At 44.3% G+C, this 24,185-nt stretch overlaps 1 protein-coding gene across 1 annotated transcript in view; it reads left to right on the top strand.

The window, feature by feature from the left end:
• Positions 1-24,185, top strand: part of ift122 (intraflagellar transport 122 homolog (Chlamydomonas)) — a 70,915-nt gene that overhangs the window by 5,259 nt on the left and 41,471 nt on the right. The window contains exons 6-10 of the mRNA XM_073819815.1: positions 901-967; positions 1,041-1,187; positions 7,275-7,350; positions 21,801-21,992; positions 22,693-22,831. Of these exons, the coding sequence (XP_073675916.1) occupies positions 901-967; positions 1,041-1,187; positions 7,275-7,350; positions 21,801-21,992; positions 22,693-22,831 (621 nt within the window). The remainder of the gene's footprint in view (positions 1-900; positions 968-1,040; positions 1,188-7,274; positions 7,351-21,800; positions 21,993-22,692; positions 22,832-24,185) is intronic.

The following is a 24,185-nucleotide window of genomic DNA, read 5'->3' as shown; positions in this document are numbered from 1 at the left end:
GCATCACAATAGTAATCCACACCAATCCAGTCCGTCAGTTAACATCTTGAGAAGACAAAAGCTCAAACAAATCCATCATTAAGTTTTTAATAATGTTTCCTCCAATGTAAAAGTCCATCTCTGTTGTCCCTCACATCAAAATCCAGCCACATGTTTGTTTAGAGCTGTTTTGGCTTGTAAACGGTGGTTCATCTGTGCAGATTTCTCTCCTGATTCAGACCAGACCACTTTTTCACTGGAAGAAGCATTATTTTGATTTATGGACTCGTATTTTAGTTAAAAACTTCTTCATGATGGATTTGTTTCAGTTTTGTCTTCTCAAGATGTGAACTGATGGACCGGAGTGGTGTGGATTACTTATTGTGATGTTTTTATCAGCTGTTTGGACTCTTTCTGACGGCACCCATTCACTGCAGAGGATCCATTGGTGAGACAGTGATGGAATCACACATTTCTCCAGATCAAGTTTTGGTCAGCTTTGATTTGACAGATGTGTCCTGGCCAAATTCTCTCCTCTGGCCCTAGTCAATCATGGCCTCCTAATATTCCCCTTCCATTCAATTGGCTATATCACTCTCTCCTCTCCACCTGTAGCTGGTGTGTGGTGAGCGCATTGGCGCCGTTGTACTGTGGCTGCCGACGAATCATCCAGGTGGACGCTGCACACTGGTGGTGGTTGAGGAGAGATCCCCCATATGATTGTAAAGCGCTTTGGGTGTACGGAAATACACAATGAAAGCGCTATACAAATGCATCATTCATTCATTCATAATAGTTGTATGAATGTGATGAATGTACTGGAGTGAGAATGATGGTCTGCTGAGAGAGGTCTGGTCCAGTAGCATCTCTGACTAACAGTGTTCAGTCACTTTTCTCTCATATGTTTGCATTGTGTTGCAGGTCTGTGGTCTCCAGAGCAGAAGTCTGTCTCCAAACATAAAGTCAGCAGTAAGATCACGTGCTGTGGGTGAGTTTGATGAGGTATAAGACACTCAGTGTGCTGTAGTGAATGGCTGTGTGATGTGTGACGGTGATCTCAGGTGGACTAATGACGGCCAGTACTTGGCTCTGGGAATGATGAACGGAGTGGTGAGCATCAGAAACAAGAACGGAGAGGAGAAGGTGAAGATCGAGCGTCCGGGCGGCTCCTCATCACCCATCTGGTCCATTGCCTGGAACCCGTCCAAGTAAGTGTTTGTGCCTAACTTGAAATTGTAAGTTCAGATAACTTCAGTTTAGCTTACTTCAGTTAAATATTTAAGTGACCTCAACATATTTGTTGTGAGTGTTGTGACTAATTGCAGCAGCATTTTTACTGATGGACAAGTGTTATTTTTTGGTTAAAGCTTGTCATTTTTATTACTTTTAATATTTTAGTACATCAAGCTAAACTAAATGAAAATGAGAAATGTTGCTTTATATTTTATTTTATTTCAATTCAATTCAATTCAAGTTTATTTGTATAGCGCTTTTCACAATACACATCGTTGCAAAGCAGCTGTACAAAAAATGTAGGCTACTACAATATATTTAGTAGCTTATTAGTGGTGACTACTGTATGTTAAGTCGATGTACATGCAGTATGGTATAAATATTAAAAACAGTAATGGTGTAATCAAAAACAGATGATGAACACTAATAGTAATGATTATGTGTTGCAATCAAACTTGTAGAAAAATGGTGTAGTGCTGTATGATGTTTCAAGGCTGGCATCATCGGCGGTCCTCTGAGGGGTTGGCATCATCTCTTCTTCTGAATCCAGACTGAGTCTTGTGTAATTCCTAGTTACCACAGGATGGAAGCAACAGAGAAACAAATAGAGAAATAATTAGCGTAGCTGCTGTTCCAACCAAGCAAAAATTATGTGTTTAGCCCAAGCTGAAGAATGTTGATGTGCATTTGATCAGATGTAACTGAAGTACAACGTTATGAGATTCATTATGTGAATGCTTGGCTAAAGAGATGAATCTTTAATCTAGATTTAAACATACAGAGTGTGTCTGAACCCCGAACGTTATCAGGAAGGCTATTCCAGAGTTTGGGAGCCAAATGTGAAAAGGCTCTCCCTCCTTTGGTGGACTTTGCTATCCTAGGTACTACTAAAAGTCCAGAGTTTTGCTCCTTAGGGAGCGTGAGGGATTGTAGCGTAGTAGGAGACTAGTTAGGGAGCGTGTGGGATTGTAGCGTAGTAGGAGACTAGTTAGGGAGCGTGAGGGATTGTAGCGTAGTAGGAGACTAGTTAGGGAGCGTGTGGGATTGTAGCGTAGTAGGAGACTAGTTAGGGAGCGTGAGGGATTGTAGCGTAGTAGGAGACTAGTTAGGGAGCGTGTGGGATTGTAGCGTAGTAGGAGACTAGTTAGGGAGCGTGTGGGATTGTAGCGTAGTAGGAGACTAGTTAGGGAGCGTGAGGGATTGTAGCGTAGTAGGAGACTAGTTAGGGAGCGTGAGGGATTGTAGCGTAGTAGGAGACTAGTTAGGGAGCGTGAGGGATTGTAGCGTAGTAGGAGACTAGTTAGGGAGCGTGAGGGATTGTAGCGTAGTAGGAGACTAGTTAGGGAGCGTGTGGGATTGTAGCGTAGTAGGAGACTAGTTAGGGAGCGTGAGGGATTGTAGCGTAGTAGGAGACTAGTTAGGGAGCGTGTGGGATTGTAGCGTAGTAGGAGACTAGTTAGGGAGCGTGAGGGATTGTAGCGTAGTAGGAGACTAGTTAGGGAGCGTGTGGGATTGTAGCGTAGTAGGAGACTAGTTAGGGAGCGTGAGGGATTGTAGCGTAGTAGGAGACTAGTTAGGGAGCGTGTGGGATTGTAGCGTAGTAGGAGACTAGTTAGGGAGCGTGTGGGATTGTAGCGTAGTAGGAGACTAGTTAGGGAGCGTGAGGGATTGTAGCGTAGTAGGAGACTAGTTAGGGAGCGTGAGGGATTGTAGCGTAGTAGGAGACTAGTTAGGGAGCGTGAGGGATTGTAGCGTAGTAGGAGACTAGTTAGGGAGCGTGTGGGATTGTAGCGTAGTAGGAGACTAGTTAGGGAGCGTGAGGGATTGTAGCGTAGTAGGAGACTAGTTAGGGAGCGTGTGGGATTGTAGCGTAGTAGGAGACTAGTTAGGGAGCGTGAGGGATTGTAGCGTAGTAGGAGACTAGTTAGGGAGCGTGAGGGATTGTAGCGTAGTAGGAGACTAGTTAGGGAGCGTGAGGGATTGTAGCGTAGTAGGAGACTAGTTAGGGAGCGTGTGGGATTGTAGCGTAGTAGGAGACTAGTTAGGGAGCGTGTGGGATTGTAGCGTAGTAGGAGACTAGTTAGGGAGCGTGAGGGATTGTAGCGTAGTAGGAGACTAGTTAGGGAGCGTGTGGGATTGTAGCGTAGTAGGAGACTAGTTAGGGAGCGTGTGGGATTGTAGCGTAGTAGGAGACTAGTTAGGGAGCGTGAGGGATTGTAGCGTAGTAGGAGACTAGTTAGGGAGCGTGAGGGATTGTAGCGTAGTAGGAGACTAGTTAGGGAGCGTGTGGGATTGTAGCGTAGTAGGAGACTAGTTAGGGAGCGTGAGGGATTGTAGCGTAGTAGGAGACTAGTTAGGGAGCGTGAGGGATTGTAGCGTAGTAGGAGACTAGTTAGGGAGCGTGTGGGATTGTAGCGTAGTAGGAGACTAGTTAGGGAGCGTGTGGGATTGTAGCGTAGTAGGAGACTAGTTAGGTATGCAGGAGCTAAACCATTAAGGGCCTTATTGGTAAGAAGTAATATTTTGTAAGTGATACAGAACCTAATAGGTATCCAGTGTAGAGACCGTAAAATTGGGGTAATATGATCATAATTTCTTGACCTGGTAAGGACTCTAGCGGCTGCATTTTGGACACACGTAGCTTATTTATTGAAGAAGCAGGACAACCACCTAGTAGTGCATTACAATAGTCCAGTCTAGACGTCATGAATGCATGAACTAACTTTTCTGCATCAGAAACAGGTAACATGCTCCGTAGCTTAGCAATGTTTCTAAGATGGAAGAATGCTGTTTTTGTAACATGAGAAATATGATTTTCAAAAGACAGGTTGCTGTCTAATATAACACCCAGATTTTTGACTGTAGAGGAAATAACAGTGCATCCGTCTAGTTGCAAATGGCAGTTTAAGAGATTCTGTGTACTGTTTTTTGGTCCAATGAGTAATATCTCGGTCTTATCTGAATTTAATAGTAGAAAATTATTGGTCATCCAGTCTTTCACATTTTTAACACACTCTGTTAACTTTGCTAAGTTAGAAGTTTCATCTGGTCTTGTTGAAATATATAGTTGAGTATCATCAGCATAACAATGGAAACAATTGTGGCACTCCATACTTTACTGGTGTTAGCTGCGATGACTCCCCATTTAAATAAACAAAGTGGTAGCGATCGGACAGGTATGATCTGAACCATCTTAAAGCCTGCCCTTGAATACCTGTATAGCTTTGTAATCTATCTATGAGTATTTCATGATCTATAGCAGGAGTTCTCAACTCTGCCCCTCGAGGTCCATTTTCCTGCAGAGTTTAGCTCCAACCCTAATCAAGCTCTTCATCATTACAAGAAAGTTACAGGCAGGTGTGTTTGATCAAGGTTGGAGGTAAACTCTGAAGGAAAGTGGACCTCGAGGGCCAGAGTTGAGAACCTCTGATCTATAGTGTCGAATGCAGCACTAAGATCAAGTAAAACTAGCAATGAGACACAGCCTTGATCTGACGCAAGTAGCAAGTCGTTTGTGATTTTTACAAGTGCAGTTTCTGTGCTATGATGGGGCCTGAAACCTGACTGAAATTCTTCAAAGAGATAATTTATTTTAAGTAATGATACCCCTATTATTTAATATAATAATGCCCCTGCTGTAGACGTGAGTGTCCTGGTTTCAGCACTGTCAAAGCTGTCCTTTGTCAAATGTTTTGCCGGAAATTTGTTTGTCTATTTTTTTTTTTTTTGAATCAGTGCACTTTTTTTGATGTTTTGTGATTCAGTCTCATTCAGGCTTTATTAACTTTGGCTTAAGTATCATGTCTGCACAGGTTATACTTTCTCTTCTGTTTATCTGTGGTCTTTCTGGGGAAAAAAACGTCTTCAACAATCTGCAGAGAGAATAAGTGATCAGTTTGCACATCAGACACAAGGGGGACCTGTTGCACTAGTCATTCTGTTGATCTAAATATGAACTCTGTGCTGTTTGAATCACTGGCACCATCATTGCTTAAACTCCCGATAATGTGTTCAACTCAGTCTAGCATCGCAGTAAAATCTCTCTGAACTCGGTTCTCACTGCTGGTCCAGGAGAGCCTCTTTCCTGCAGACTTTGTGTCAGATCTATGTATCTATGACACTATCTTTAATTGCACATTTTGATTTTCAATACTTTGTTTCGGAATTTTAATTCATTAGTCCCTATTTATCAAATGATGTGTCATTATCTAGTTAATATAACTTAGCCTTGAATGTTTTTCTCAATGTTGTGTGATTTTGGGGTGCATGAGTTCATGATGAATGATGGGATAGGGGAGCGCAGGGCACAACCTAACAATTTTTGAATTTCTCAGTTTGTGTAAATCCACATTAATTTCACACTTGTTTAGTACAAATATGTCTCTTTGTTTCATAATTACATTGTCTATGTTTTTCTTTACTTACCTCAACAGAAAGGAAGTGAAATGTTACAATACGCCCTGTAGGTGGGGTACATTGTAACATCTGAGGGGCATGTTGTAACACGACCATGTGACCGCTTAAAATGTTATCTGATTGAATGAAAAAAATATTTTGTCAATAAAATAGAATTATTCAAATTTTCAAATAAAATAATGTTTTTTTAAGAACTAATTTTGGAGTTTTACAATGAACACACAGCTGTACAGTAGTTCAAAACAATGTGGACAAATAGATGAAACACATTTAGACATTCAGAAAAACACTCCTCTTCCTCCACACACAGCTCTCATAGAACACCACACACATAAACCAGCCAAAATGCTTTACATTTCTTGAAATAATAACATCTGAACATTAAACATTGATTGTCAGTCTCACCTGTTTCTTGTGGTTTCTCATTAAAATCCACAAAAGTATATAGCAAAAATTACATCACTAAAGTCATAGAATATAGTTCTAATAATAGTGTTTCCACATCTGCGCAACTGGAATTTAAAACCTGGTTTGCAAAACATTAATAAAATATCTAAACTGATTAAAGATTTAAATAAAAGCAGATTTGTCTAATTTTGAATGAATGCTTAAAAACTGAGATAAAAAAATTACTTAAGCCAGAAATTAATAAAATAAATATTCAGCGATATTTTCAAAAGGCTTTTGAATTTTGGCACAATTTTTTCTGTATGTAGTGTTGCTATGGCAGTAAATACCATCAGTTTGGTTATGCTAGCATGTGTAGAAATATTTAAACCTAACCCGGTGTTAGTTTGTGCCCTGCGCTCCCCTATATTTAGCCTGCGTTACGGCTCTGCGGCGCTAGTAGAGCCGGTGTGTGTTGAGAGCACTGAGCACCAGCGTTGGTGAGAGCTCAGGCGTGTGGTTCTGGGACGGGCTGATGAGCTGCTTCAGCTGTGTTTAATTAGAGATGGATCTGAACTGAGCAGCACCGGACGCCCTCATGTTCGAGTCTAGTTCTTACATCAGAACAGCACACTGAACTGTGTCAGTTGTTCTGGAACTGAAATCTTCTTTTCCCCCAAATTTCACCACACAAACACAGTGCTGTCATCAGAGGAGTTGAGGAACAGCAGTGTGTCATCTCAGTGTCACATCACATTGGGAAAAAATGCTTTTGTCTCTCATTCACAGTCTAGAGTTGTCAGAGTGTGAATTCACACTCACCGCCATTTGATAAAAATGGATATAAAAAGTAAAGCTCAATTAGAGGTGTGGTAATGTGTAAAGCAGGCAGTTCCCATCTCCATATGAAAAAATTTGCACTTTTTTTTATAGTCACATGCAATCATTTACATACAAATATGCATGTTTTTATCAGAGTGTCTTTGAAAAGCAACTAATTGCATTCTGGGTTTGAATGTGTGAACCTTCTCATCAGACAGCAAGAATAGTTCAAGCTGATCTCAGCTCAGCTCAAGTGAGTGAGGATGATGAGGATGAGGATGATGATGGAGCCTGAGCATCAGTCCAGAGCAGATGATCTCAGATAAAAAAACACAGGGCTTGGACAGGACAGATGTAATGGAAACTGAGATGTGTGTCATACTGAGCTCTGTGTGTGTGTGTGTGTGTGTGTGTGTGTGTGTGTGTGTGTGTTTCAGGGATGAACACAATGATATCTTGGCGGTGGCGGATTGGGGACAGAGGCTGTCGTTCTACCAGCTCAGTGGGAAACAGGTTGGTGTCTGGAATATGTTTGTATTACTTTGTGACAATGCAAATGATCAAATTCATGCAGAAGAGAGATTCAGTGTTGACATTTACCCGATTTACCTAACACTTATAGGTCTGTTTGTTTGTTAGTCTTTATTTTGATTTTATCTGTTATAAATTCTCTTTATCAGTGTTGTTGTCTTTTTTTCCATTACCTTTATTTATATAGTGCTTTTTACAGTTCAGATTGTCAAAGCATCTTTATAAAGTTAAACAGGAAAATAGTGTGTTGATAATACAATAGAACAATAGTAAACATAAAATTTCCAGTTACAGTCATCATCCAGCTCAGCTCAGTTCAAATAATATCTGTACAATTAAGACGATGATTTTGCTGGAAATTAAGTTTCCCCTAATAAGCAAGCCAGAGGCGACAGCGGCGAAGAAACCAAAACTCCATCGGAAGAAATGGAGGAAAAAACCTTGGGAGAACCCAGGCTCAGTCGTGGGCAAGATCAGGTGCATAATGCCCAGTAGGCGTTGATAATATGTTCATGAGCTCATGGCTGACATGAAATGATAAAGTCTGAATTTTGCAAGTGGTCTGAGTATGTTTACATATTTAGATGAAATGATACATTGATTTGCATATAAATTGATTTGATGTGACCAGTATCTTGAACCCGAGACGTGACTTGCTGAGCAACGAGATTGATTGCTTTTGAATATCTACAAAACTGGCCTGTGTGAAGTTAGAGTAGAGAAAACTGCTACAATCAGGCTTTGTACCCTTGACTTGGGTTTCATTTAGGATAAAAAGATTTTAGACATGCCAACTGGTTCGATGCAGACTGACCTGCACATAGCGAAGCTGATTGATTTGGTCTTGATTTGTAGCGAGGTTTACATAAGGTAATGTGAGAATAAGCTGGTCTGTCTCGAATCTGCCCAATGGCTGTCAGTTAAAGTGGCTGCAGTTCCATTTCTCACCACAGGTTTAACTGGAAAGTGATGTGGCGCTGTTGAGCTGCGGAGCCCTGCTCATGCCTGCAGGAGCCTTGTGCTAAACTTGTACTGCTCACTTGAAATAGTCTAGAAAATCTGAGAGGTATTTGTTCCACAATACAGAAAACATTTACAATTTATTATTGAATCCGATTTTATCTGGTGCGACCCAGCTAGCAGTGTTTAATGTTCTGGGAATGTTTTCAGCAGCAAGTTTTATTTTAGTTCCCAGAATGTTCTGCTAAAAGGTAGGATAACATTCTATAAATGTTTTATTGATAACATTGTTAGAACATTATCCTCTAACATTCTAATAAAGCTTCCCATCACACTAGATGTGGACTTCTGGTTGAAATTTTGTTTGAAAGTGAAAACCCAAACTTTGTTTAATGTCAAGCTCCAGATGTCTTCAAATAACTCCAAAAACAGCATTACCAGCTCCACTTATAATAAACCAGACTGACTTTATATCTGTCATACATTTACACAAGTTTTTATTGAGATTAGGTTTAGATGTTGATATCTGTTTGACAGTAATAGTTTGGTTTGATGTGAAGTGTTTGCTTTAGTTGGGCAGTTTGACTCTTATTTTTTAATTAATTAATTTTAACATATTGTCGCTTAATTTTGACTTTTAGATGTTTCTCTTTAGCTGCTGTAACTACATGAGTTATGGTAAAACAGCAAGAGAAAATGTCATCAGATATTGTTGGTTACTTGTTAATGGCTCAGATGTCGTCATTTGGTTCTCTGATTCATTCAGTCTAATCTGTGATGTTAGCTAGTCGGAGCTTCATCAAACAAAGGTTGGGTTTTTACTTTCAACCACAATTTGACATCTGAGCAACATTAGAGTCCACATCCAATGTCCACTGGGAAGCTTCTCGATTAAATCTGTATTAGATAGTTAGAGGATAATGCTCTAACAGTGTTATCAATAAACATTTGTAGAATGTTTTTAGAGAACATTATCCTACCTTTTACCACCAGAACACAGCATAATGTTCTCAGAACATTCTTAGAACAAAATATTGTTAGCTGGGAAGCTGCTTTTGGTAAATAGACCAATGTTTTGTTCTATGTGAACAAGTGAATGTCTATTTACCATTAAGAAACCATTCGTACATCAGCACCAAAATACAGCTAAACTCAGTGACATCAGTCAGCAGAAATGACCTTTAGCCATCCGTCCTGTGAGAAGATCACACAGAGCGGGTTTTTGCTCTTCTAAACAGGAGATGTTGCTCAGTAGTATTCAACAAGCGGGGTCTGGAGACGTGATGCTCGTGTGTGAGACACTGATACAGCAGGAAGGCTGAAGAGGTCTGTTTAGCACATGTTTACATAGAAAAATAATAATTAATGTTCTTCCTCTAGAAAGACCTCTATATAAACCAAATCAATACGACAGGACCATGAGCAGATCGTAGGAATCATTGACACCATCATATCAGCAAAATACACATGATCAACCCACAGACTATCCATCATGTCTATAACTCAACATTACTCTCTCATTTCACATGAGCAGAAATATATTCCATATGTTCTCAATAAATACATGGAGCTGAGAGAAAGTGATCATGTTTTATAGAAGACGTCATCTGAGTGCAGGCCTGCTGGAAAACATTATGGTTAGAGCCGCAAACACACACACACACACACACACACACACACACAGGTCCTGCCTCAGGTGATCATGGGAAGTGTAGTAATTAGGGGAAAATATGCAGCACTCGTTATGCAGCTGTAATGTCGTCGCCTCCAGTGCTGTCTGAACAAACGCTCCACATGCGGCCTTCATTACTCTGCTATTCATAGAGCTCGTAAAACGCTGCTGTCCAGAATACTGCAGCTATTTACAGGGAAAAGCACGGAGTCTCATTGAGGAGGGGATGTTCATTCATGGTTTTGGCCAAATACTGTGATGTGAGAGACGAGACAGGGGACCATATATGCAGCCACAAAAGAAAAGTGTGAAGTTAATGTGAAATACTGCCCCTAAAGTGTTTCAGTAGGATGATTAGTGAAAGCTGTGGCTTTATCCAGATGAAACTGAATGAATGACATTACATGCTGAAATGGAACCAAGTGGATAAAAAAATACATTTGCGTTTCTTCTTTTATCCAAAGCCACTTACCAATGGGGGCGATTTGTCCTGAGGAGGCAATAAGAAGCGTATCTGTAATCCTCTGCTCTGCTGATAAACCTGTAGTAAAGGCAGAAGCTGTATTTGATAGAGAATGAAGGGGGCTGATGGTGACCACCACTCTTGAATGTGTTTGCAATGAACACATTTCCAAAGTTTTCACTGACCAACTTTAATGTATTTTGTAATGTATTTTGTTCGTTTTCGTCTTTAAAGGGGTCATCGGATGCAAAACTTACTTTTCCATGTTGTTTGAACAGTAATGTGTGTTGGCAGTTTGTGTACACAACCACCCTACAATGGAGTCCACCCCGTGGTATTTTTTTAATCTTTAAAAGTAATATCCCCTTTTTAAAATCAGCTCATTCTCAGCTTCTTGTCATTGTGGCGAAACACGTTTGATTGACTTAAGCGCCTTACCTTAGCCCCGCCCTCACCGAGCTGAAACAGTCTGAATACACCGCCATTGTGTGACTCAGGTGCAGAGGAAGACTCTAATTGAGCGATTGAGGTGTTCTGTTGTTGGATGTAATACTGAACACAGCGATCGTCATTTACTGAAGATGCAGAGGAAAACGTTACTTTCACTTTTAAAAGGAAAGTGCAATCCCGGTCTGCATATGCCTTATGATGCAGCTTCACCCACAGCAGAAGTGAATATAAAGATTTTTTTATGCATCTTTGTGAATGCGAATTCTTAATAATGTGCTTGTTGGCAAATTTCGCGACTAAACATTATATGTCTCCTAATCCCAGAGAGGGACGGGGTGAGCAGAGCTCGGTGGCATTTAAAGGGGCCATGTCTTAAAATGAGCTGAGTTTTTGCAGAGCTGATTTTGACAAGGTAAAAGGCTGTTCCCTTCCGGGAACTCGCACTGCGTCATCAACGCTTTGGGGAATGCCATTGGCGAACCCGGCTCTGAATCAGTCTACAACCAATAGAACGACGGGAGTGACGTCACCGGCGCAGTGACGTCGGCGACCAGGAAGTATAAAAGCACGTGCGTTTCAAACCGGCGTCAGCTTTTGTCATTCAGCGAAGCGCTCTATGTTGGTCTGTCTGTCTGGGTTTTCATTGCTGTTTTTTGTGCCAGTTTGCACAGCTTTTTTTTGAGCAATGTCTGCCAAAAGGGGAAAGAAATGTGATTTTAGCAAAGCGGTTCAGCAGTCACACAGACGGTGTGTTCCTCCCTGCCAGCGATTCATCGTTGGTGGGGATACACACAGGCTGTGTGTTTTCTGCTTGGGAGCGGAGCACGCTCATTCAGCCCTCGAGGGGGCTGGCTGTCCGCAGTGTGAACAACTTCCGCTGCGGGTGCTCCGTTCCCGGAGGGCTCTCTTCGAGGAGGGAGCCTTCACCAGCGTTCCTCGCGGGTCTGGCCCCGCTTCCGCCGAGGCGGAGCGGCAGCTGCACTCGTGGGGTTCGCAGCTCGATCTGCTAGAGGGAATGGAGACGGGTGATCCCCTATCTCCCTCCTCACCTAGTGGATTGGTTGACCTTCTCCTGGATGTGGAAGCCCGCACTGCGGTTTCTTCCCCCCGGGAGGAGGGCTCAGCTCTTCTCTAATCTTCTTCCGAGGAGGTTGATGTAGAGAGTGTTGACATCCCCCAACCGCTTGCTAAGTCCCCACAGTTTGAGGAGCTCCTGGAGGTGGTAACTCGTGCGGTAGCCAGGCTTAACATCAACTGGCCCGCAGAGCAAACTCATGAGCCGCAGAAAAGCAAGTTAGACGAGCGCTTTCTGCAGACACACAAACCACCTCCGGGGCGGAGCCTTCCGTTTTTCCCTGATCTCCACAGTGAGCTGTCGAGATCATGGGAGAAACCCTTTTCAGCTCGTGTTTTCACCCCCTCCTCCGGTTACTACGGTAACGTGGGAGGGGTGGAGGAACACGGCTATAAGTTGATGCCGAGGGTCGAACAGACGCTTGCGAGCTATCTGTTGCCTGCCGCGGCATCATCTTTGAAGGCTCCAACCTTGCCCACCAAGCCATTAAAATTAACATCAAGCTTGCTGGGTAAGGGGTACGCGGCAGCGGGTCAGGCTGGTTCATGTCTGCATACAATGTCTGTCTTGCAGGCATACCAGGCTGACCTGCTGAAAGATTTAGACGACGGCAGGGAGGTGAATGTGTCTGAGCTGAGGCGTACAGCAGATCTGGCTCTCCACGCCACTAAGGAGACCGCCCGTTCTATTGGGCGGTCTATGGCAGCCCTTGTGGTCGCGGAGAGACACTTATGGTTGTCCCTGTCTGACATGAAGGAGAAAGACAGGGCCCTTCTGCTGGACGCCCCGCTGCAGTCTCCTGGTCTGTTTGGCGACTCGGTCGATGCGGTCGTCAGCAGATACCAGGAAGCTCGCAGACAAGCAGCTGCATTCCAGCAATACCTCCCTCGCCGTGTCTATTCTTCTGGGGCTGCAGGACGGGAGCAGCCCCAACCGCGTACCAGCTCCTCACGCCGCGAGGCGCAGAAAGCGAGCGTTGCTACCCGCACCCCTCCTGACAGATCAGGGGGGCGGGGTAAGCAACGCTCTAAGTCAGGGGCTTCTAAGACTAGGCCCTACCTGAGGGTCGTGCTTCAGTCAAAGAGGTCCTCGGCTAAGCGGCCCTGACTTTTGTGGCTCAGGGCCGTTGAGGGCAGCCCCTCTCGGGGGAAAATGGGGTTCACCACATTACATGCTGCCCATTCTTCCTCGGGGCGCTCAGGAGACCAGTCAGCTAACCCTGCCAATGTTTCAGGGCACGGCAGTCTCCCGCAAACCTCTGCTGGTGGTTCCGCCCGGCAACGTAGCGGATCCAGTAAGTTTGTCACCCCTACGGGGGTCCTCAGAGCAGTTAATTCAAGTGTCGCCTGCCAGCCAGCTGTTACAGGCCACCGAATTAATTCCTCAAGCTTTATCAGAAACCAAGTCTCGAGAGGCTGGTTCCCTTAGTACACTTTCTGGCAGCGTGGAAACTACTGCCGAATGTGTCTTCATGGGTCCTGCGTACTGTAGAGAAAGGATATCAAATCCAGTTCGGCGCTCCACCGCCGCCTTTCAACGGGGTGTTTCCTACTCTGGTAGGCCCCGAGCAGGTTCTGGTAATGCAACAAGAAGTGAATTCTCTCCTGAGGAAGGAGGCCATCGAGGTGGTCCCTCCTCAGCACAGAGAATCTGGGTTCTACAGCCGGTACTTCATTGTTCCCAAGAAGGATGGAGGGCTGCGGCCCATCTTAGATCTCAGGCAGTTAAACCACTCAGTCAGAAATAGGGATGCTCATATTGACCGTTTAACCGTTAACCGACAGTAAGAATTTTAACCGATTATTTCTATCAGTTAATCGGTTTAAAAGTTTTTATTTTCTATTCTTTTTTTTTTACGTTTGCTGCATGGTGAAAGAAAAAATTCTATTTGTAAGTTATCTGTTTACTCACGCGCGCGTGTCCACACGTGCAGTGTGGCTGTACAGACATATTTCGCTTCACCTTTACTTAGTAAACAGATGTAGTATATGCAACTCAATGGCAAGTGGCGTTATTGGGTTATCAGAGAGTGAATCCGTGAGTGAATGTATTCAAATTCTGAATGAATTATAGTCTAGAAAGTGCGCAATAGGCGCGCCCGTTACAGTCACTGGAAAGCTATCACTCATCCTAGAGTAGTTCATCGTAATCTCATAAAGTTAAAAGTAATAAAATAACCTTTACACTGCACAATTAATCTCTTATTTATATAATGCCAACACTTTCTTTGTTTTAATAAGAGAGTTCGCGAAAGTGTAGAAATCAGCAAAACTGAAACCGGCACTTTGGTTGGTGAGTGGATTGTAACATAGCCTCCTCTGATTGGCCACAGTGATAATCAAATCAACATACATGTCTGTGATTGGCTATTGCTGAACGCTGTAAAACACGCGCTTCTCCACACGCATATGACAGTGGATGGAAGTCCCGAACCGCAAATTGAAAGGGTTTTTGTGATGGTGTTTTTTTTCGCGGATCTAAGAGTTAACAGGCAGCGGTCCTGCCTATCCGTACAGCATGTGGACATGTTAAAAACTAGGCACACTGAGGTATTGGCTGGCCTGCTGTATATTTTTATGTCCGACGAGAAGAATAAGACCGGTACAGTTCTTCAAAGCGCATAAAAGGATTCAGTGTGTTTTAGTTTTGTCATCTTAATTAGGTAGTTATTTAATTTATACATATTTAGTGTAGGCCTATTTATATTATTCTTTTTTTTTTCATTCAGATTTTCTGTTCTCAGAACCGCTGCTGATGCGTGATAATTTAAGTATATGTCAATACAGTTTTTGTTGTTGCTTTGTTTGCTGCTGTTTGTACGTTAAAATAAAACATTTGCTTGTATTTTTAATGTATCATCACAGATACTCGTGCATTCTATTTTTATTTTAAACTAATTTATTATTCTAATTTTATCAGTTAACGGTTAATGTTCGGATAACGAGCAGCGGTTGTCGGTTAGGAAAATTAACCGAAATGAGCATCCCTAGTCAGCAAACTGAAATTCAGAATGTTAACTGTCAAGCAGGTCGTGTCTCAAATCAGGTCCGAGGACTGGTTTGTCACAATAGATATAAAAGATGCGTACTTCCACGTCTCCATCCTTCCTCAGCACAGGAAGTTTCTCTTTTCGGCCTAGCACTCTCACCCCGAACTTTTACGAAGTGTGTGGATGCTGCTCTGGCTCCTCTGCGACTCCAGGGCATCCGTATACTCAACTATATAGACGACTGGCTGATTTTAGCCAGCTCAGTGCAGTTAGCGGTTCAACATCGAGATGTTGTTCTCGCTCACATGAAAGAGTTGGGGTTGAGACTCAACGCCAAGAAAAGTGTGCTGTCTCCATTACAGAGAACCACTTATTTAGGCGTCACATGGGATTCGACCACGATGCAGGCACGAATGTCACCTGCTCGGATCGAGTCGATCCTTACTGCAGTCAATGCGGTCAAGCTAGGCCTGTCACTCACTGTAAAACAGTTCCAAGTACTGTTAGGTCTCATGGCAGCGGCAGCCAACGTAATACCTTTTGGCCTGCTGTACATGAGGCCGCTACAGTGGTGGCTCAAGACCAAGGGTTTTTCCCCTGAGGGGAAATCCGTTCCGCAAGATCAAGGTCACGCGGCGATGCCTACGTGCCTTGAGCATGTGGAAGAAACCTTGGTTTCTAACTCAGGACACGGTTCTGGGAGCTCCGTGTTGGCGCGTCACGCTAGCGACAGATGCCTCCCTTACCAGGTGGGGAGCGGTCATGAGTGGCCACTCGGCCTCCGGCCTGTGGACCGGTCATCACCTCTCGTGGCACATAAATTGCCTGGAGATGTTGGCGGTCTTCAAGGCCCTGAGGCATTTCCTCCTGGACCTCAGAAACCGCCATGTGTTGGTCCGCAACGACAAAACAGTGGTGGTATACTATATCAACCACCAGGGGGGTGTGCGTTCACGCCCCTTGTACAAGCTGGCGTACCATATCCTTCTGTGGTCCCAGGGGAAACTCCTCTCACTGAGTGCAGTTCATATCCCTGGACATCTCAGCGTGGGGGCAGACGTCCTGTCAAGGCAGGGGCCGAGGCCCGGGGAATGGATGCTTCACCCAGAGGTGGTGAAGCAGATATTGAGAGTGTTTGGCCAGGCTCAGGTGGACCTCTTTGCGACTCGAGAGACATCGCAATGTCCCCTCTGGTACTCTCTGATGCTCCCAGCTCCACTTGGGCTGGACGCCATGGTACAGATGTGGCCGAGGCTTCGTCTGTACGCCTTTCCCCCGATCGCTCTGCTCCCAGGAGTTCTAGAAAGAGTACGCCGGTACGGAGTCAGCCTACTAGTAGCCCCATACTGGCCGGCCCGAGTATGGTTCTCGGACATCGTTTCCCTCCTCGACAGCTCTCCGTGGGAGATTCCAGTCAGGAGGGATCTCCTTTCTCAGGCCGGGGGCGCAATCTTCCACCCCCACCCAGAGAAGTGGAAACTATGGGTGTGGCCCCTGAGGGGGCACATCTCATAGATGATGGTCTCTCAACCGAGGTTGTTGAGACCATCCTTCATTCTAGAGCTCCCTCTACAAGGAAACTTTATGGCCTTAAATGGAATGTTTTCACCTCGTGGTGTAGAGAGCGACATGCTGACCCAGTTCACTGCCCGGTTGGTACAGTGCTGGAGTTTCTGCAGTCTCGCTTCTCCACAGGGTTAGCCCACTCCACCCTGAGGGTGTACGTGGCGGCTTTATCGGCCTACCACGCCCCGCTTGGTGGCCTGTCAGTGGGTAAGAACCCCCTGGTCATACATTTCCTTCGCGGTGCACTCAGGTTGAGGCCTCGGGTGACACCTAGAATCCCCTCGTGGGACCTCGCTGTGGTGCTCGAAGCCCTCTCTCGGCCCCCATTCGAGCCTATAGAGGTGATTTCAGATCGCTTCCTTACAATTAAGACGGTGTTGCTGCGAGCACTGGACACATACGTCCACAGAGCTGCCCTGTGGTGAAAGTCAGAGCAATTACTGGTTTGTTATGGTCCTCCTAAGAGGGGGCTCCCTGCAACAAAGCCGACTATCAGTAGATGGATTGTGGATGCCATATCTACTGCATATTAGTCCTATTCAGGACATCTGCAGTGCGGCGGGTTGGTCCACACCTTTGACCTTTGCTAGGTTCTATGAGTTAGACCTACGAGCCACTCCAGGCTCCTCTGTCCTGAGCCTACAGCTACGGTATCCCTCGTGAGCCTGAGGGCCGAGGTAGATGCTTCCTCTTGCGCTGGGTGCTCCCAGGCAGAGATGTAATTCCACTCGCGTCCTGACAGTTTCCAGGCGGAGCCATTCCAGTGTCCTGGCAAGTTCACCAGGCACTACTTGTGTCCCTCTTGTCCGGGTACGCCTCGACAAAGGACTACCTTCTCCTCGGGTGCCCGAGGGCCAAGGTGCACTTCTCTCCCTCTTGCACTGGGTGCTTCCAGGCAGAGATGTAATTCCACTCGCGTCCTGGCAGGTTTTCCTGGCGGAGCCATTCCAGTGCCCTGACCAGAATTTCCAGGCACTACTTGTGTCCCTCTTGTTCCGGGTGCGCCCCGACAAAGGACTACCTTCTCCTTGTGTGCCTGAGGGCCGAGGAGGATGTCTCCCTCTCTGGCTGATGACCAGACTAGGGTATATGACCCAAACCTCGTGGGCTCGAGGGCCGAGGTTTATATTCCCTCTTCGCTGGGTGCGTCCCAGGCAGAGATGTAATCCCGCTCGCGTCCTGGCACTCTTCCCAGGCGGAGCAACCTAGTGCTCTGGCTACTCCCCCAGACACTACCTGTCCCTCTACGTCTGGCTGGTCCCCAGACAGAGGTGGATTCTTTCCTCGGGTGCCCGAGGGCCGAGGCGGATCATATCCCTCTTCGTTGGGAGCTTCCCAGGCAGAGATGTAATTCCACTCGCGTCCTGGCGGTTTTCCAGGCGGAGCCATTCTAGTCCCTCTTGTGCTGGCTGTTCCCCAGACAGAGTTTGGACTATTTCTCCTCGTGCGCCTGAGGGCTGAGGTACACAGCATTCTTCCTCTTGCGCTGGGGCCTCCCCAGGCAGAGATGTAATTCCACTCGCGTCCTGACAGTTTCCAGGCGGAGCCATTCCAGTGTCCTGGCAAGTTCACCAGGCACTACTTGTGTCCCTCTTGTCCGGGTACGCCTCGACAAAGGACTACCTTCTCCTCGGGGGCCCGAGGGCCGAGGTGCACTTCTCTCCCTCTTGCACTGGGTGCTTCCAGGCAGAGATGTAATTCCACTCGCGTCCTGGCAGGTTTTCCTGGCGGAGCCATTCCAGTGCCCTGACCAGAGTTTCCAGGCACTACTTGTGTCCCTCTTGTTCCGGGTGCGCCCCGACAAAGGACTACCTTCTCCTTGTGTGCCTGAGGGCCGAGGAGGATGTCTCCCTCTCTGGCTGGTGACCAGACTAGGGTATATGACCCAAACCTCGTGGGCTCGAGGGCCGAGGTTTATATTCCCTCTTCGCTGGGTGCGTCCCAGGCAGAGATGTAATCCCGTTCGCGTCCTGGCACTCTTCCCAGGTGGAGCAACCTAGTGCTCTGGCTACTCCCCCAGACACTACCTGTCCCTCTACGTCTGGCTGGTCCTATCCCTGTTCGTTGGGAGCTTCCCAGGCAGAGATGTAATTCCACTCGCGTCCTGGCGGTTTTCCAGGCGGAGCCATTCTAGTCCCTCTTGTGCTGGCTATTCCCCAGACAGAGTTTGGACTATTTATCCTCGTGCGCCTGAGGGCTGAGGTACACAGCATTCTTCCTCTTGCGCTGGGGCCTCCCCAGGCAGAGTTGTGATTCCGCTCGCATCCTGGCAGTTCCCAGGCGGAGCCCTTTCAGACCTCGTGAGCCAGAGGGCCGAGGTATATGCCATCTCCCTCTTGCTCTGGCATTTCTCCGGACAGAGGTGTAATATTTCTCGCGTCCTGGCTAATTTCCCAGGCGGAGAACCTTCAGTGCCCCAGCAGGTAAGTATCTTCTGGCACTGCCCTCTTGTTCTGGGCTGGTCCCCCAGACAGAGGTGTACTATCTCTCTCGTCCTGGGCCCCCAGGCAGAGAGTTTGTTCTGGCCTGATCCACCAGACTCAACGCTTCCTTTCCTTCCCAGACAAACACCACTGGGCAGGAATTTGGAATTATGGGGAAGTTGGCATATCGTTCCCCAAAGCGTTGATGACGCAGTGCGAGTTCCCGGAAGGGAACGTCTCAGGTTACGTATGTAACCCTGCTTCCCTGAGGGAACGAGACACTGCGTCATGGACCATAATTCCCGCATTCCTGCCGCGCATCGCTTCATTCCGTGGAGCTGACACCGGTTTGAAACGCACGTGCTTTTATACTTCCTGGTCGCCTACGTCACCGCGCCGGTGACGTCACTCCCGTCGTTCTATTGGTTGTAGACTGATTCAGAGCGTGGTTCGCCAATGGCATTCCCCAAAGCGTTGATGACGCAGTGTCTCGTTCCCTCAGGGAATCAGGGTTACATACGTAACCTGAGACGTTTTTTACACTACTATTGAGAATTTTTAACCAAAGTGTATTATAGACTTTTCATTTAAACCCTAAAGAATCATATGAACTTGTGGAAAATGAGCATCCGATGACCCCTTTAACTTCAAAATCGTCCTACATCAATGTTTTACCTTTTTTCATAAAGGGTGTTTGATCTTTTTTTTATGTTCACATGTATGGAGTTTTTGGACATACCCTAACTGTCTTGAACCAGATCACACAGACTATGCGTCGCAGAGACGAGACAAGGCGAGCATTTGAGGTCAAAAAGTATATAATTTGTCAATTTGTTTTGAAAATAACCGATCGTTTCACTAGATAAGACCCTTCTTCCTCATCTGGGATCGTTTAGAGCGCTTTGAAGCTGCATTTAAACTGCATTTTGAAAGTTCAAACTCAGGGCACCATAGAAGTCCACTATATGGAGAGAAATCGTGAAATGTTTTCCTCAAAAAACATAATTTCTTTACGACTGAAGAAAGAAAGACATGAACATCTTGGATGACAAGGGGGTGAGGACATTATCTGTACATTTTTATTCTGAAAGTAAACTAATCCTTGAAGTCTTGTATCAAGCCAGATAGGCTTGGAAAACGTACAATTAGTATCCTCAATACCCAAACAAATAAACATTTTAATTAAGGAAAGTTGATGTAACACAGTGGTAAACATGCAAAAATCTACATTTATTTGCATGTCCAAAATACAATTAATTTGGTCAGTGAAAGATTGGAAAACTTTTCTTTGACTTTTCTTTGTACTTTTGTCAATTAAATAAGTTGAAGAGAATTAACAAATCACTGATTCTTGATTTTATTGCATTTTACAAAACGTCCCAACTTCTGATTTGGGGATTGGTATTAGTATTGTGGATAATAGTCTGTCAGTGACTCATCGTGAATATATGACTGTGTCTGTGGAGACACAAACAAACACGGCAAACATCTTTGAGCCATTTATTAAATATAAGTGTGATCAGGTTTAGGGTTGCAACATTCTGGGAATTTTCCAGAATTTTCATGGGAATTTATCGGAAATATATGGGAATTAACAGGAAAATATCGGAATTAACAGTAATTAATGGGCATAAACTGTGAATTTACAAAATTTCAGGAACTGGGAACCTAAATGTAGTTGATAATAATATAAAAAACTGTCTAAAAATGACCCTCCCCCTAGTCACCTAATTCCCCTCATTTTCTCTAAAGCCACACTTGCTGCATTTGAGCCCAAGGACTACATCTAAATTTTGATATTTCTTGGACAAATATGTTTGATCTATGGTATTCAAGTTTAACTAGCAAATAGCAAACAGTGTTTATACAGTATATATTTATTTATAGTTTATATTAGCTAGCCAGTAAATCAGATATGAAAAATCTGTACAGTACTGGTCAAAAGTTGGGACACATTACTATTTTTAATGTTTTTGAACATTGCATCACTTATGCTCATCAAGCCTACTTTTTTTTACAGGGTTCTCTGATCAATAAAAAGAATTTAAAAAAAAGAACAGCATTTATTTAAACAATACACTACAGTTCTGTTACTGTACCGTTTTTTTTTCTTTAAAAGAAATTAATACTTTTAGTCAACAAGAATGTTAAATTAATAAAAATAGTCAATGCTGATATTGTTAGAAGATTTCAGTATTTGAATAAATGCTGTTCTATAAGTTTCTGCAAGTTTCTATTTATCAATGAATCCTGAAGAAAAAAAAGCAGATTCCAAAAAAATACAAAAACTGTATTGGTTTGCATGCATGTCAGCTTATGATCAAACAAAATGTTTAAATTCCTGTAAATTCCCATAAATTCCTGTTAAGTTTCCAAATTGGAATATTTCCAAAATTCCCCAGATGATGTTCCCATGGAAAGTTTCCGGAAAATTTCCGCCCCTTTGCAACCCTAATCAGGTTAGTCCAAATGATCGTAAGGGAGTTTATTTCCAAAGCTGACAAAGATGTGCATGCGTTTTGTCTGTGTTTTGTGACTAAAAGTCGGTATAAGATTCAAGACCCAGAGCTCCCAAACTTCCTGATACAAAGGCTTGAGGTTTAGCCGTTATGCTGAATTGCATCTGTAGACAGAACCACAGCGTAAAGCTGAATGCATGTCATTTTTTATGTGATGACCCATTTTTATTTATTTTTTTAAATATCTGGCCGTTTTTATTACTAATAACCACAGAAGGTTAGCACAGCATTTAGTAATTGCTGCTGCGGTTTTATACCAGTGAGTAGTAAAATAGTGACAGTGTATTTTTCACATTGAAATGCCGTCTTGTGCAGATCGGGAAGGACCGGCAGCTGAACTTTGACCCGTGCTGCGTCAGCTTCTTCTCTAAGGGCGAGTACATCGTGATGGGCGGCTCGGACAAACAGGCCTCGCTCTACACTAAAGACGGCGTTCGGCTCGGCACCATCGGAGAACAGAGCTCCTGGGTTTGGACCTGCAGAGTCAAGCCGGACTCCAACTATGTGGTCAGAGATCTCTTGAGTTATTCACACATTAGTCATTGATGAGGGTCATGTGCTATAGAATATGCCTAGTTCACCTTTCATCTCAAAAATTAAATCATAAAAGACAACTAATAATGGTGATTGTAGTGTACTACAATCTACTAAGTGTATTACAATGGTTGCAATTTAAATAATATTTATTTTTTGTTGCCTTACAGCAGTGAGAATGACATTTTTTGGTCATTATAGAATCAAGAGGATTATTAAACAAACAAAAAAAAAGTCACAGTTCAAAATGCTCCTAAATAGACTATAATTTCATCTATTTTTCTTTGATTGTGGGGTGAAGTGTGTTTGTGAGATTCACCTGCTGCTTTAGTTGAATAATAAATGCTGTTGTCATCACTCACCTCTATTTAAAGCTATTGTTTATTAATAGTAAGACAGATTAAAGGTGTAAAATCTTACAGTGCATATCTAATCAGAGCAGAGATGTGTGAGACTGGGTTAATTAGTTATGTGAAAATCACGACACACTTTGGGCTTTAAATCACAGCTCTGTTTCTTCTCTCTTTCACAAACATTAGGACATCAGTTGGAAAAGGGAGAGTAATCAGAACGATATGTCTGCACTTCACCTTTATTGTGCTTTGATTTGCGTCCTTTTATTTGTAGAGTGTTCTAAACACTTTGATGGATCCACTCTTGTGGTGTTATGCAGGTTTTAGGATGTCAGGACGGCACCATCGCCTTCTTCCAGCTGATCTTCAGCACAGTTCACGGCTTATATAAGGACCGCTACGCCTACAGAGACAGTATGACTGACGTCATCGTACAGCACCTCATCACTGAGCAAAAAGGTGACTACACTAGTGTGACTTTACACATGTAGACATATAGATTCATCATAATCAAACATACTGCTCTGAAACACACACAATCTGAACATAAACATATGAACACAAAAACTGATCACAGAGAACAGTCAAGTTCAGCCTTAAAGGAGAAGTTCACTTCCAGAACAAAAGTGCACAGATAATGTCCTCACCCCCTTGTCGTCCAAGATGTTCAAGTCTTTCTTTCTTCAGTCATAAAGAAATTATGTTTTTTGAGGTAAACATTTCAGGATTTGTCTCCATATAGTGGACTTCAATGGTGCCCTGAGTTTGAACTTCCAAAATGCAGTTTAAATGCAGCTTCAAAGGACTCTAAACGATCCCAGCCGAGAGAGAAGGGTCTTATTTAGAAAAAAGTTTGGATATTTTCAAACAAATTGACAGTTTATATACTTCTTAACCTCAAATGCTCCTCTTGTCTAGCTCTGTGATGCACATGTGTAGTCTGTGTGATCCAGGTCAAGACAGTTAGGGTATGTGGTTTTCACTTTTATGCAGACGACCTTCAGATCTATCTTCCTGTGGTTCTGAATAACCGTTCTGCACTGGACCCTCTCCATAATTGCATCCACAACATCAGAGAATGGCTTTCCCAGAATTTCCTTCACTTGAATGATGGAAAGACTGAGTATATCCTGTTCACCCCGGACTCACCCAACAGTTCCCTCACTTTTGGTCCTCTTACACCTCAGTTTGCTCCGACAGTGCGCAACCTGGGTGTTATTTTTGACAGTGGTTTGAATTTTGGTAAACAAATAAATGCAGTCGTAAAGGCAAGTTTTTACCAGCTAAGGCTCCTCAGTAGGGTCAAACCATTCTTGTCCCGAGCTGACCTTGAAAAGGCTGTCCATGCCTTTATCAGCTCGCGGATTGACTACTGTAATGCCCTCTACACTGGACTTAATCAATCACTTCTTAATCGGCTTCAATTGGTGCAAAACGCTGCAGCACGTCTCCTCTCCAACACCTCCAAACGCTCTCACATCACCCCTGTCCTTCACTCTCTCCACTGGCTTCCAGTGCGGTTCAGGGTGGAGTTTAAGATCTTGATGTTCGTGTTCAAGGCCATCAATGGTCTGGCCCCTGCCTACCTCGCGGAGTTGGTTAAGGTCTACCAACCAGCAAGAACTCTGCGCTCCTCTGAACACATCGCACTAATTACGCCCAGGTTCAACTATAAAAAGTTTGGAGGCCGATCATTTGCCGTCCAGGGCCCTAAACTGTGGAACGCACTTCCGGCACAGCTTCGCAGTAACACTGAGTTGTGTGTTTTTAAATCACAATTGAAGACACATCTTTACAGTCAAGCTTTCGACAC

The sequence above is a fragment of the Garra rufa genome, chromosome 15 (genome assembly GCF_049309525.1).
Source record: "Garra rufa chromosome 15, GarRuf1.0, whole genome shotgun sequence".
In the NCBI taxonomy this organism is placed as follows: Eukaryota; Metazoa; Chordata; class Actinopteri; order Cypriniformes; family Cyprinidae; genus Garra; species Garra rufa.
Note: the sequence above shows the minus strand (reverse complement) of the source record. Positions and strands in the feature narration are given on the sequence as shown.